We start from the raw sequence: 14,822 nt of genomic DNA on the forward strand, positions 1-14,822 counted from the left end.
ACCTACAACAAAAGAGGAGGTGAGTGTCCTATACTGTATGTCATCTGTGCCCTGTGAATTTGTTTTATTTTTATTTAACCTTTATTTAACTAGGCAAGTCAATTAAAAACAAATTCTTATTTACAATGATGGCCTACACCGGCCAAACCTGGGCCAATTGTGCACCGCCCTATGGGACTCCCAATCACAGCCAGTTGTGATACAGCTTGGAATCGAACCAGGGTGTCCGTAGCCACGCCTCAAGCACTGAGATGCAGTGCCTTAGACCGCTGCGCCACTCGGGAGCCCCCAGTGAATCAGTCATATGTAAATACAGTACCATCAAAAGTTTGGACACACCTACTCATTCAAGGGTTCTTTATTTTTACTATATTCTACATTGTAGCATAATAGTGAAGACATCAAAACTATGAAATGACACATGGAATCATGTAGTAACCAATTTTTTTTTTTTTACAAATCAAAATATATTTTATGTTTTAGATTCTTCAAAGTAGGCACCCTTTGCCTTGATGACAGCTTTGCACACTCTTGGCATTGTCTCAACCAACTTCATGAGGTTGTCACCTGGTATGCATTTCAATGAACAGGTGTGCCTTGTTAATTAACTAACCAGTTGTGTTGTGACAAGGTAGGGGTGGTATACAGAAGATAGCCCTATTTGGTAAAAGACCAAGTCCACATTATGGCAAGAACAGTTCAAATAAGCAAAAAGAAACAACAGTCCATCTGGAAAATTTCAAGAACTTTAAAAGTTTCTTCAAATGTAGTCGTATAAACCATCAACCACCACAGGAAAGGAAGACCCAGAGTTACCTCTGCTGCAGAGGATACGTTCATTGGAGTTACCAGCCTCAGAAATTGCAGCCCAAATAAATGCTTCACTGAGTTCAAGTAACAGACACATTTCAACATCAACTGTTCAGAGGAGATTGTATAGACCGGTGGAAATCTGTCCTTTGGTCTGATGAGTCCAAATTTGAGATTTTTGGTTCCAACCGCCATGACTTTGTGAGTCGCAGAGTAGGTGGATGGATGATCTCTGCGTGTGTGGTTCCCACCGTGAAGCATGGAGGAGGAGGTGTGATGGTGTGGGGGTGCTTTGCTCGTGACACTGTCAGTGATTTATTTAGAATTCAAGGCACACTTAACCAGCATGGCTACCGCAGCATTCAGCAAGCGATACGCCATCCCATCTGGTTTGCGCTTAGAAGGAGAGTGATGGAGTGCTGCATCAGATGACCTGGCCCCCACAATCACCCTACCTCTACCCAATTGAGATGGTTTGGGATGAGTTGGACCACAGAGTGAAGGAAAAGCAGTCAACAAGTGCTCAGCATATGCTGGAACTCCTTCAAGACTGTTGGAAAAGCATTTCAGGTGAAGCTGATTGAGAGAATGCCAAGAGCGTGGAAAGCTGTCATCAAGGCAAAGGGTGGCTACTTTGAAGAATCTGTAATATAAAATATATTTTGATTTGTTTAACACTTTTTTGGTTACTACATGATTTCATAGTTTTGATGTCTTCACTATTATTCTACAATGTAGAAAATAGTAAAAATAAAGAAAAACCCTTGAATGAGTACAGTAGCAGTGTCCAAACTGTTGACTGGTACTGTATGCTGTAGCTAAGAAAGTCATACTAAGTGTATGTTGTGAAGTAAGATGTTAGTAGCCCATGTGCCTTACCCTAATAATTTGGTCCCTTTCCCCCTCAGAACTTACTCTACTGTTCTGACTTTGTGGTGCACATGTAGCCTATAGCCTGTTTTAGAGTAATGTCATTGAATATTTGAAAATTGCAAGAGCTTTCTTTGTCTGCTTATATGCCCCCTTTATTTATCCTACGGTTCTGACTTGGTGTACATGGAGAATACTGTAAGAACGACCCATATTCTGAATTCTGTTGCTGTACATTTCAAAAGTGCTGAACAAATAGTTATATGGACTACATCCATCTTTGCTTGCTCATTAATGTCTTAATAGAAATTACGGATTGCCTCTTATCCGCTCATCATTCCCTCATGCCATAGTTTGTACATCTACATTTTTATAGGCTATTGCTTATATAGGTCTATCTCATCAGTATCTTATTCATCATTTTAGGCAATGTTGGAATGACTTGATTGTTTTGCTTACTTTGTGTATTATAATTAGCTCATCTGCTTTTCTTGACACGGAGGAGATACTATATAATGTTATTTAATTGAAATACTTTAGAATCTCATTCATTCGTATGGAGGACTGCCTCTCAAATGCCAATACATAGCATCAGCAATCCAGGGTTTATATTTTTTACAGTCTGGTATACGTCATTGGTCATGACCCACACTTTATGATAAGCTGCTTTACAGGGTAAGGAAAACAATGCAAAATGTAATTTTGTAATTTGGGTGAACTATCCCTTAAGGGTTGTTTATTTAAGCCTTTAGCCAGCGAACTTACTCCGGTTGTCAAAAATAAAAATATCCGGTTGACCTTTAAAATGAGCAGCTTTCCTCTTGCGAACTTCACAAGCTAAATGGGTGGTTCGCACATTGAACAGGATTTTCAGTAACATTAGCTAAAGGAACACAGACAGAGAAACAAGGACAATTCGGAAAGGAACGTTGAAACATATTTGTTGGTCTGTCTAAGAGCGACATTGGCAATGTTTTCCTTGTCAACAACAGTCCAACCACAGGTAAGAAAGTAGCTAGCGTTAATGTGATAGAGTAACTAGCTAACGTTAGCCATTGACATTGAGTGTTGAATGTTTACCAGTTAGCTAGCCATAGTTGTGCAAAGCTAACCTTATCTCTGTCAAATCTGTCAGTCCTTCACATGAGATAGTTATTGAGCAGTTTGTAAGGGATATGTTGTCAATTTCACCAGGGTTTTAAAATATACTTTCACCGGCAAACGTTAGCTAGCCTATGCTAATGTGTCTGCCGCTGCAGCAAAGCAGAAATGCTAGAAACTCAGCCAGCCAGGCACTGCCTCTTCCTGGGTAATAGCAACAATCTAGCTAGCACAGCTAGAAGTCAAAGTTGGCTATACAAGCCAAGAGTTGCATACTTCTGCTGACCAGAAACAGAAGCAACTCTTGAAAATGTAGCAAGTTTATGCTATTATCGTAATACCAGGTGGATAGCTTGTTACATTGAGGTCAGTGGTCTGCAGAATAGCATCACGAGGGTCTTATTTTGGTGCTGCTATTAATCTCTCAGGACAGATGAAACGGCGAGAATCTGTCAACGCTCACGACGTATAATTGTGTAATTATGAGCAGTAGTAGTTTGTGGTTTTCTTCCATTATTTGGACGAATCAGGATTTGGCAAAGGAGGTGGTTTCTAAGCCCTTGTGCAGACGATAAACGGTTTCCACTAGATTCTACAGCCACAAAGTCAGAAGTTGACATATGACGCCTCCTTGCGGCCATGTTGTAAGACCACCACATAATCAATTATTTCGACCACAGCTGAGAGGCTACCCCATGCTGCGTGATAACGGTTCCTAAAACTAGTTGATAAATCACCACAGTCAATTTATGTGCTGTATTTGGTTGCTCTAACAAGGCAGAAAAGACAACGGGAAAAGACAACGAGATAAGACTCAAGAATTGTTTGAAAAGCGAAGAAACCTTTTTGCCCGTCAAGACCTGAACCAACTGGTAAGTCCGATTTTGAGTTCCGCTGCTAACAAGGTTTTCACAACAAGACTAAGTCAGTTAGCTAGCTAGATAGCTTGTAGTCTGTCTCTTACATAGGCAGCGCGTGAGTTAAGTTTTTGGGACCCCCCCCATAAAAATTCACCTTTGTGACAAAGGATTGATTGCATGCATTTATCATTGCATTTGCAGTCTAATGTAAGCCTACTATTCCTAATGTGATGAGTAGATTGGATAGTCATTATTTAGGCTATTAATGAGCGCGTATGCCTATAGGCTATATCAGGAGTTTCTTTCCATTGCACGGGAAAAATGTCTTTTGAAAAACATTTCATGCAATTCCACTACACTTTGACGGGAAACATTAGCAGAATCTTTTTTTAATACGACGGTAGCATAGGCTGTCAACGGATAAATAAAAACGACCTTGTCTTGAATGCAACCATGTAATCTAGGCCTTTGAAAATGGGTCATGGCTAGAAGGGATCCAGCAAATTAACTTCAAAACATATATATTTTTATGGCATTTTAGCTTACCCTTTTCCTAACCTTAACATAATTCTCCTAACCTGTAATGTTAATTCTCCTAACCTACTATGAAAAGTTAAATTTGACATTCATTTTACAAAAGCTGGATCCCTTCTAGCCATGACCATGAAAAAGTTGAGACACAAATTGTACAATATGACTACCATATACAGTCGTGGCCAAAAGTTGAGTGACACAAATATGAATTGCCACAAAGTTTGCTGCTTCAGTGTCTTTAGATATTTTTGTCAGATGTTACTATGGAATACTGAAGTATAATTACAAGCATTTCATAAGTGTCAAAGGCTTTTATTGACAATGACATGAAGTTGATGCAAAGAGTCAATATTTGCAGTGTTGACCCTTCTTTTTCAAGACCTCTGCATGCTGTCAATTAACTTCTGGGCCAAATCCTGACTGATGGCAGCCCATTCTTGCATAATCAATGCTTGGAGTTTGTCCGAATTTGTGGGGTTTTGTTTGTCCACCCGCCTCTTGAGGATTGACCACAAGTTCTCAATGGGATTAAGGTCTGGGGAGTTTCTTGGCCATGGACCCAAAATAGCGATGTTTTGTTCCCCAAGCCACTTAGTTATCACTTTTGCCTTATGGCAAGGTGCTCCATCATGCTGGAAAATGCATTGTTCGTCACCAAACTGTTCCTGGATGGTTGGGAGAAGTTGCTCTCGGGAGGATGTGTTGGTACCATTCTTTATTCATGTCTGTGTTCTAAGGCAAAATTGTGAGTGAGCCCACTCCCTTGGCTGAGAAGCAACCCCACACATGAATGGTCTCAGGATGCTTTACTGTTGGCATGACACAGGACTGATGGTAGCGCTCACCTTGTCTTCTCCGGACACGCTTTTTTCCAGATGCCCTAAACAATCAGAAAGGGGATTCATCAGAGAATTACTTTACCCCAGTCCTCAGCAGTCCAATCCCTGTACCTTTTGCAGAGTGTCTGTCTGTCCCTGATGTTTTTCCTGGAGAGAAGGGTCTTCTTTGCTGCCCTTCTTGACACCAGGCCATCCTCCAAAAGTCTTCGCCTCACTGTGCGTGCAGATGCACTCACCTGCCTGCTGCCATTCTTGAGCAAGCTCTGTACTGGTGGTGCCCTGATCCCGCAGCTGAATCAACTTTAGGAGACGGTCCTGGCGCTTGCTGGACTTTCTTGGGCGCCCTGATGCCTTCTTCACAACAATTGAACCGCTCCCCTTGAAGTTCGCAATGACGGCACGTGTTTCCTTCCAGGTAACCATGGTTGACAGAGGAAGATGATGATTCCAAGCACAACCTTCCTTTTGAAGCTTCCAGTCTGTTATTCATACTCAATCAGCATGACAGAGTGATCTCCAGCCTTGTCCTCGTCAACACTCACACCTGTGTTAACGAGAGAATCACTGACATGTCAGCTGGTCCTTTTATGGCAGGGCTGGAATGCAGTAGAAATGTTTTTGGGGAATTCAGTTAATTTGCATGGCAAAGAAGGATAATTAATCATATGATCACTCTTCATAACATTCTGGAGTATATGCAAATTGCCATCATACAAACTGAGGTAGCAGACGTTGAAAATTAATATGTGTAATTCTGAAAACATTCTCAAAAAGAAGTGATAGTCTAACATCAGGTGTGCTTTTTATTTGTTTTACTGTAGGTTCACCAGCTGATCTCTATCAAGACACCCATGTTGACTGGATTCATCTAAGAAGATGAGCAATGCTGCAGCATCAGTTTCTCCTTTACTAATTTGTCCTTTTCCAGATATGAAAGGAGACATCCCTCAGTTACAGTGCATTTGGAAAGTATTCAGACCCCATTACTTTTTCCACATTTTGTTACATTACAGCCTTATACTAAAATGGATTTAAAAAAAAGAATCCTCATCAATACCCCATAATGACAAAGCAAAAACAGGTTTAGAAAGCTTTGTAAATTTTATTAAAAAAAAAAAATATATATATATATATATATATATATAATTATTCAGAGCCTTTGCTATGAGACTTGAAATTGAGCTCTTGCCATTGATCATCCTTGAGATGTTTCTACAACTTGAGTCGAACTGTGGTAAATTCAATTGATTGGACATGATTTGGAAAGGCACACTCCTGTCTGTATAAGGTCTCCCAGTTGACCGTGCATGTCAGAGCAAAAACCAAGCCATGAGGTCGAAGGAATTATCTGTAGAGCAGCATTGAACAGTGGCCTCCATCATTCTTAAATGGAAGAAGTTTTGAACCACAGACTTTTCCTAGAGCTGGGCCCCCCAGCCAAACTGGGCAATCGGGGAAGAAGGGCCTTGGTCAGGGAGATGACCCAAGAACCCGATGGTCACTGACAGAGCTCCAGAGTCCTCTGTGGAGATGGGAGAACCTTCTAGTAGGACAATCATCTTTGCAGCACTCCACCAATCAGGCCTTTATGGTAGTGGCCAGACGGAAGCCACTCCTCAGTAAAAGGCACATGACAGCCCGCTTGGTTTTGCCAAAAAAGCACCTAAAGGACTGACCATGAGAAACAAAATGCTCTTGTCTGATCAAACCAAGAATGAACTCTTTGGCCTGAATGCCAAGCATCACATCTGGAGTTAACATGGCACCATCTCTACGGTGAAGCATGGTGGTGACAGCGTCATGCTGTGGGGCTGTTTTTCAGTGACGGACTGGGAGACTAGTCAGGATCGAGGGAAAGATGAATGGAGCAAAGTACAAAGAGATCCTTGATGAAAACCTGCTCCATAGCGCTCAGGACATCGGGCTGGGGTATTGTTCACCTTCCAACAGGACAATGACCCTAAGCACACAGCCAAGACAACGCAGTAGTGGCTTCGGGACAAGTCTCTGAATGTCCTTGAGTGGCCCAGCCAGAGCTCAGACTTGAACCCAATCTAACATCTCTGGAGAGACCTGAAAATAGCTGTGAAGCAATGCTCCCCATCCAACCTGACAGCTTGAGGATCTGCAGAAAAGAATGGGAGAAATTCATTGTAGAAACAATGCCACAGATCTCTGTAAAGTTTTGAGGGAGTGTGCAATTGGCATGCTGACAGCAGAAATGTCCACCAGAGCTGTAACTAGAGAACTGAATGTTAATTTCTCTACCAGAAGCCACCTCCAATGTTGTTTTAGAGAATTTGGCAGTACATCCACCCGACCTCACAACCTCAGACCACGTGTAACAACGTCAGCCCAGGACCTCCAAATCCGGCTTCTTCACCTGTTGGATCGTCTTAGACCAGCCACCTGGACAGCTGATGTAACTGTGCGTTTGCGCAACCGAAGAATGTCTGCACAAACTGTCAAAAGCCGTCTCAGGGAAGCACAAATACATGCTCGTCATCCTCACCAGGGTCTTGACCTGACTGCAGTTTGGCGTTATAACTGACTTTAGTGGGCAAATGCTCACCTTCGATGGCCACTGGCACGCTAGAGGAGTGTGCTCTTCATGGATGAATCCGTGTTTCAACTGTACCGGGCAGATGGCAGACAGCGTGTATGGCGTCGTGTGGGCAGAGGTTTGCTGATGTCACCATGATGCCCCATGGTGGGGTTATGGCATAAACTACAGACAATGAACACACTTGCATTTTATCAATGGGAATTTGAAGGCACAGAGATACCGTTATGAGATCCTGAGGCCCATTGTCGTGCCATTCATCTGCTGCCATCACCTCATGTTTCAGCATAATGCATGGCCCCATGTCGCAAGGAATTTTACACAATTCCAGGAAGCTGAAAATGTCCCAGTTCTTCCATGACCTGCATACTCACCAGACATGTCACCCATTAAGCAAGTGTGGGGTGCTCTGGATCGACATGTACGACAGCGTGTTCCAGTTCCCGCCAATATCCAGCAACTTCGCACAGCAATTGAAGAGTGGGACAACATTCCACAATCGACAGCCTGATCAACTCTATGCGAGGCAAATGGTCACACCAGATACTGACTGGTTTTCTTATCCACACCCATGCATTTATTTTCTGTGACCAACAGCTGCATATCTGTATACCCAGTCATGTGAAATCCATAGATTAGGGCCTAATGAATTTATTTCAATTAACTGATTTCCTTATAAACTTTAACTTAGTAAAATCTTTGAAATTGTTGCATTCATTTTTGTAAAGTGTAAATGCAATTGTGTTTTAAAAACAGTTTTGGCCATGATTTAAAAATAGCTATTTTTATTAACTGGTAATTGAAGGGCACATCCTATTCTCTATTCAAATGCATAGGCAACGGAAGGCAGGCTTCATCAGCACGATGCACCACTTTGCAATGAGCTGGAGGCAGTGTGCATTTTGAAAACATATAGCTACTTAATTGTTTGAAACCTGAACGTTTTACTACATATGAGGCATGTTTTACCTTGCTTCAAAGTAGCTTAGGCAAAATCCGACCATATCCGGGAAGGCAATTATTTTATAAAGATTCCCATATGCCATTGAAACCACTAGGCTATTTCGCTCATGTTCTATTGGTTTTCAACGTTCATTGTCCTGTAGCCAAATGCACACTTGCATGTACCATACTGCCTTGTGTGCGTTGCTGCGCTAATAATGTTAAGAAATAGTTGATCAACATTTTAAGCTTAAACGTTCTGAGCTGTTACGTCAGATTCTTTGCTTAAAAATTATGTACCTTGGCCTACTGGTTGTATGAATTTGGGATCTATCCTCTCACAGCTGTCCCAGAGTCTGTCTGGGCTATTTCTTTCTCGACAAGCTGACTGATTGACATAGGCGCCGCGTCCATAAGGCTAGGGGAAGCTTTCCCTAAGTAAATTGCCAAACTGATTTAGCCTACAGTACTCCTGTCTATACATAAATAAATACAATAGGCTACTAAAGCATGATTTGGGCACAGGGGATCATTAGCTTCCCCTAGCCTTAAACAAAAGTAAGTTGTGGATTGTTTTAAATCACATTGCCTACAGTCCTGAAGGAAATGCAGCGCGCGCAGCAAATACCAAATAGATAATTGTTGAGTTGCGACTCCGTGAAAAGTAGAGGCCCAGCCAGCCAGGCATATCGCAATATTTATAAAAAAAATAAATAAAAAAAAAAAAAAATTGTGGGAAAGCCAGTTGCTTTCCAAACAAGGATATTGCTGTAAAGTGAAGACCATTTGAAAATATGAATCTGTTTTTTAGCTATCAAAATTCTCAACTTAATTGAGCGAACAGTAGGCCTATCTTATTGGCACCAGCGAAGAGCATCTGCCATAGCCCCGTGAGTGTGCACTGCGCATGTTCACTCTATCATTGTTAGGTCAGTGCCACTTAAGTTTGTTTTTGGACAATATTTTCCTCCATTTCTCGTAGGCCTATTATATGATCTGTGTGTCTGTAGATTAGGCTACCCTGTAAATTGTCATATTAAAAAAAAGATTCTGCTAATGTCTACCAGTCATATAAAGTGTAGTAGAATTGCTTGTAATGTGTTTTTCCTGTGCAAAGAAAGAATAAACGTATATGTTATAGCCCAGGGCTATACGCGCTCAGTCATTCATTGATAGGTCTTTTTTTGTAAACAGTGAATGAGTTATGTTATTAGCCTGGCTAAATGCAGTGGTTAATTTGAGGCAGATCCAGCCGGAACAGGACTGTTTCGTTCCGGAAACTATTTGGCCGGATCTGGTACCTCTACATGAGAGAAGAAAAGTCATTGCTTTTATTAGAATTTTTACATTTAAAACAATCAGAGCTCATTCGAGTTGCCTTCTCATACATTTTCCTGCCCTCTGAAAAAATGTAATGTGAACCTAGATTTTCAGCACGCGCCTGATATTCTAACAATTCGTTTTGGACCGGCCCGGGTTTATGGTTTACGCAACATATAGCTTGTTTGAGACCAACGCGTTGCTGTGGTGAGAGAGAGAAGCGCGCAGAACTAGTATGACATTTATGTTCTATGATCTCTCTGCTAGAGTTGAGCCTGCAACTCATCTCTCCAGCGTTGTACATCATTTATTTCCTTGTATAATCATAGCCGCGGGAAGGACGCTGGAGGAGCTGCAGCACCCCTGATTTAATTTAAATACATTTTCCAAAGTTATAGAATTACTACTCCTGTTCAGAAATAAATGAAATAATTCAGAATACTCCACCAGGAGTATGCCTATAATTTAGCCACAGAGGACCAATGGCTTCTTTAAAAAAAATAGCCAGTAGGCCTCCCGAGTGGTGCAGTGCTTGAGGCTTCACTACAGACCAAGGTTCAATCCCAGGTTGTGTCACACCTGGCCGTGACCGGGAGACCCATGAAACGAAGTGCACAATTGGCCCAGCACTGCCGGGATTTCCTTGTTCCTGGTGCGGCTGAATTTCGGGTTAAGCAGTGCAGCTGGTAGGGTCATATTTCGGAGGACGCATGGCTCTCGACCTTCCCCTCTCCCAAGTCTGTAGGGGAGTTGCAGCGATGGGATAAGATTGTAACTACTAATTGGATATCCTGAAAAGGGGGTAAAGTACAAAAAAATAGCCTCACTGTGGATTGTGTTTATGTATCCCAATTCACAAGGCATATAGCCCGGGAAAGCTCTGCAAATCTGTCAGTGAGCAGCATGCAGCCAGAACAAGCTTTTCGCAATATTTCAAATACAATTGCGGGAAAACACAGGTTGGAAAGCAAATGGCTCCTTAAGAGAATACTCAAATCTGACTGTAGGCTACCGAAATATTAGATCAACATCCAAATAAACCTGTTGGGTGAAAAATAAATAATTAATACAAGTAAAACAAGCTGCGCATCATTGGGTGAGTGAAAGCTTTTCTAGCACAATTTCTTCCTCATATTGTGTGTCTCCACACACCTAGGCTGGTGATGGTCGTTTGTATTGATTTCAGATTCTCAGTTTCAGTGTCATTTGTGAGGTATTAGTCTCCAGTCATAATGACTATGAACACATTTCATAAAATTCTAAAAGGCCAAATTCTTCCCGGACCCAATAATAAAATAAACACCCATGTGTGCAACTTCTCTAAGTGCCTCTAGGCCTACTTTTTGTTTCAGCATCACCTGATTTACAATTTAAGCATTGCCTAAATTATGACGGTCCAATCTACTCATCACATTAAAATAGTAAGCTATTTTGCATAAGTCTGCAAATGCAATGATGCATTAAATGCTTCATTATAAAAGTGAATTTTTATGGTGAAAATTTGCTTCCCCAAACTTAACACATGCACCGCCACCTATGCATAGGCTAGTGATTTTGCTGTTCGTTACTCGTCTTGTTGGCTTAGGAAAAGTAAATTTGGACAGTTAGGTTGTCTACACTTGATACTTACATGCGACTTCTGCTATCAGAATCGAAGATTGCATTGAAAAGACTGGTCTAGATGCACAAAAGTCGCTATATGGTCTGATTGTGTTCAGATCTGGCTGACCACTTCAGGAGGTGGTCAGGGATGCAATATGTGCCGATCTCTCCTCACTGGAAGTAATCAGGCTACCAAAAGTGCACACAGTGTGCAAAACTCCTTTTCATTATAACATTGGAGGAAATGCATTCCTAGCATGTGAGGAATGTTTGCTGGACCAGCTAGCTAATATTAGGTTTCTTTGGGGGGGGGGGGGGCTAGTTATGCTAAACTTTTGCAAGCCCTTTTGACATTACTGTATCTAGCTAGCATTAAAGCAGTAAGCTACTGCCATCAGTTATGTTTATAATATGTTATCTATTCCACTGTAGAATGCATACTGGCATTTGAATATAGCACAGGAAAAGCCAATCCGGACAGTGTTTACAGGGTAGACACATTTAAATGTAGGTGTAGATGCATGACGCCTTCGGAATTCCATGATTAGAATATTAAAGCTGCATGAACTGTCAAGTCTAGACAAGGCCTCATTCTAACATCTTCACAGTGCACAGTAAGGACACGCATTAAAGCATCCTAGACTTGCATGTTCGGTTAAGATTAATTACCATAAACTAAATGTGATTTGTCATTATGAGCACCGTGGGTGGACGTTATGTTCTTATTTTTCAGAGTAAATAACTCGCGGACACTAGTTTAATTCTTCCCAAAGGGTCGTTACAGCTGTAATTTAGACAACGATTTCACACAAGCACTGATATATAACCCTGTCTCCTACGCTGAGTCTCTTCCTCCACATCTGAACAGCCAAAGCATCCCTGTTGCTAGACAGAACCTTAGTGATATCGGTTCCTCACTTCATCTGACCTGACCTCTACCCCAAAGTGCTCACTCCTCCCCAACTCAAGGCTTTCATGGTTATTGATACCAGACGGTGTCTCTTCTCCTCCCAGAGGATCCCTGATGACTAACAATAACATATCCTGAGATAATGTAAATGTTATACATTACCCTCTCTCCTTATCAATGCCTGCCACATGTAATCACTTCCCTGCACTCAACACATTCCAAGCTTAGTTGCACCCACTATATACCTTCCTCCTATAACCCTTAACTTCTGTTGTAGACCCTCAACCTTATCACTCCATCCGTGACATGAATAAGTAACATTTCATATTCTCAGAACCCAACAATGTCCTAATCAGGTTACACACCCAATGCATATGGGTCCGGTAAATTTAAAATGCAGCTGGTCAAATGTCCAGCACATTGTTATAACGGAAACCCTGGCAGCCAGCAATACTTTTATCCCCCGTGGACCCGTTCGTACATAAAGGCTCCAAAGGCATCAATTTCCTCAGCTTGATTTAATGGTGAGAAGGCGGGGCGAAAAACGCATACTTTCTTTATGAAACCCATTTTTTTTTCACCATCACGCTAGTGGCTAATCCTAATGTTGCACTCGACATTGACGGGTAAACAGACGGCTGAAAGTGATTGTGCTACATCTGGGACTAGCATTCCTAGGTATTAGCCACTCTCTAGCATGGTGGTTTCATAAAGAATGTATGCATAACCCCCCCCCCCCCCCGTGTTTTAATTTTCACTTTCTCGACATTAAATCGGGTTAAGAAGGAAATCGTCACCTGTGCAGTATGAATGGAGAATGTTTTATATACGAACTGGTACACAGGGACTGTTGGTCTTTGGCCTATTGTATTGGGTTGCACAAAAAGCCTGTGGGAAGCCAGAAGTGAAATAAAAATTTTATGAAACTTACTGTGCCGGTGGGTCATTTAAAAATGGTGAATTTGAGATCGTATCTGAAGGAACATATGTGTTTCCAAACCAGGGTCTTTTTTTAGACCCACTTCCTCTGCTTACACAAAGTCTAGCACGTCACGCACCATATGTGGACAAAAGGAATAACTTGTGGGGGACTTATTTTGACAAGGTTAGCAGAGTAAGTGGGTCTACAACAGACCTGTTTGGGAAGTCTTTTAATGACCATCTAAAAGGTATTGTTAACAGTGGTAATTTGAGACTAACCGGGTAGACTCAGCAATATGACGTAGATGCAGAAAGTGGGTTAATTTCCACAACTAAGAGCGTTAAAGTGGGAGGCTCAACTTTTCCACTGTTTTGGTCCCGTGGCTACCACGCTGTGAACAGCATGAAATCACAGGTACGTCTCCTGCCGGTGTGCCCTTGAGCAATGCATTTACCCCTACATAGGGCTGCGCATAATTGTCCCCGGTTTGGCCGGGGTAGGCCGTCATTGTAAATAAGAATTTGTTCTTAACTGACTTGCCTAGTTAAAAGGTCAAATTAAACAGCTCCATGGACGCTGACTTGGCTCACAATTTAACATGTAATTCAATACACTCGAAAGCCAGAGATACTAAATAAGAAATTAAGCTTTATTGACATTTTAAAAACCACTTGTAATGAAGTTTGACATTTTATTGCAGTAAACTTACAATTTACACACTCTGAAAACACAACTCAAATTCATGTTACCTTCAGTGGTTTCACAGACCTGTTCTGGATTAATCAGAAATTCCCCTCAACCTAGACAATCACGGACCTACCAGAACTGCTGACATGTGTCATTTAGGATTTGAAAGATGGTCCCAAGCTACAAAGCTGTATGAGAAAAGACCAAATTAAAAACAAATGCATTGTTCTACTAAAATTAGGCCCACTTGATTAAAACTCGTGCCAAGAATTAGCCTGATTCAGAACATGGCAGATCGCACTACCCAAATGTCACTTTTGGTACAGCATTATTGCAATATGAAGGGAACTCTCTCGCTCCAACCAAGGTGCATGAATTGAGGAGCGAACTAAAGTAAATGAATACAGCTATAAGCAAAAACATAGTAAAATGGATGAATAAAAATGTAAAATGTACAGTGGATTGATGTACAATATGGGAAAGATACAATATCTCAATAGATATCCTCTAGGCTATACAGTGGTAAGAAAGTATGTGAACCATTTGGAATTACCTGGATTTCTGCATAAATTGGTCATAAAATTTGATCTATTCTTAATTTCTTCAAGACTAACACTGTGTGCTTAAACTAACACACAAAATATTGTATTTAATATAGACAAGAAAAATGCATTTAAATATTCAGTGTAGGTTGGAAAAAGTATGTGAACCACTAGGCTAAAGACTTCAAAAGCTAATTGGAGTCAGGCGTCAGCTAAACTGGAGGCCAATTAATGAGACGAGATTGGAGATGGTTAGCGCTGCCCTGCCCTATTAAAAAAAAAAAAAAAAAAAAAGAAACTCACAATTGGAGTTTTGCTAT

General features: G+C 41.3%; 1 protein-coding gene across 2 annotated transcripts in view; it reads left to right on the plus strand.

Moving 5' to 3' along the window:
- Positions 1-2,484: 2,484 nt before the first annotated feature.
- Positions 2,485-14,822, plus strand: part of LOC120055733 (ATP-dependent zinc metalloprotease YME1L1-like) — a 49,748-nt gene continuing 37,410 nt past the window's right edge. For both annotated transcript variants that reach the window (XM_039003668.1, XM_039003669.1), the window contains exon 1: positions 2,485-2,683. In XM_039003668.1, the coding sequence (XP_038859596.1) occupies positions 2,651-2,683 (33 nt within the window). In that variant the 5' untranslated portion in view covers positions 2,485-2,650. The remainder of the gene's footprint in view (positions 2,684-14,822) is intronic.

The sequence above is a fragment of the Salvelinus namaycush genome, chromosome 11, assembly GCF_016432855.1.
Source record: "Salvelinus namaycush isolate Seneca chromosome 11, SaNama_1.0, whole genome shotgun sequence".
Lineage (NCBI taxonomy): Eukaryota > Metazoa > Chordata > Actinopteri > Salmoniformes > Salmonidae > Salvelinus > Salvelinus namaycush.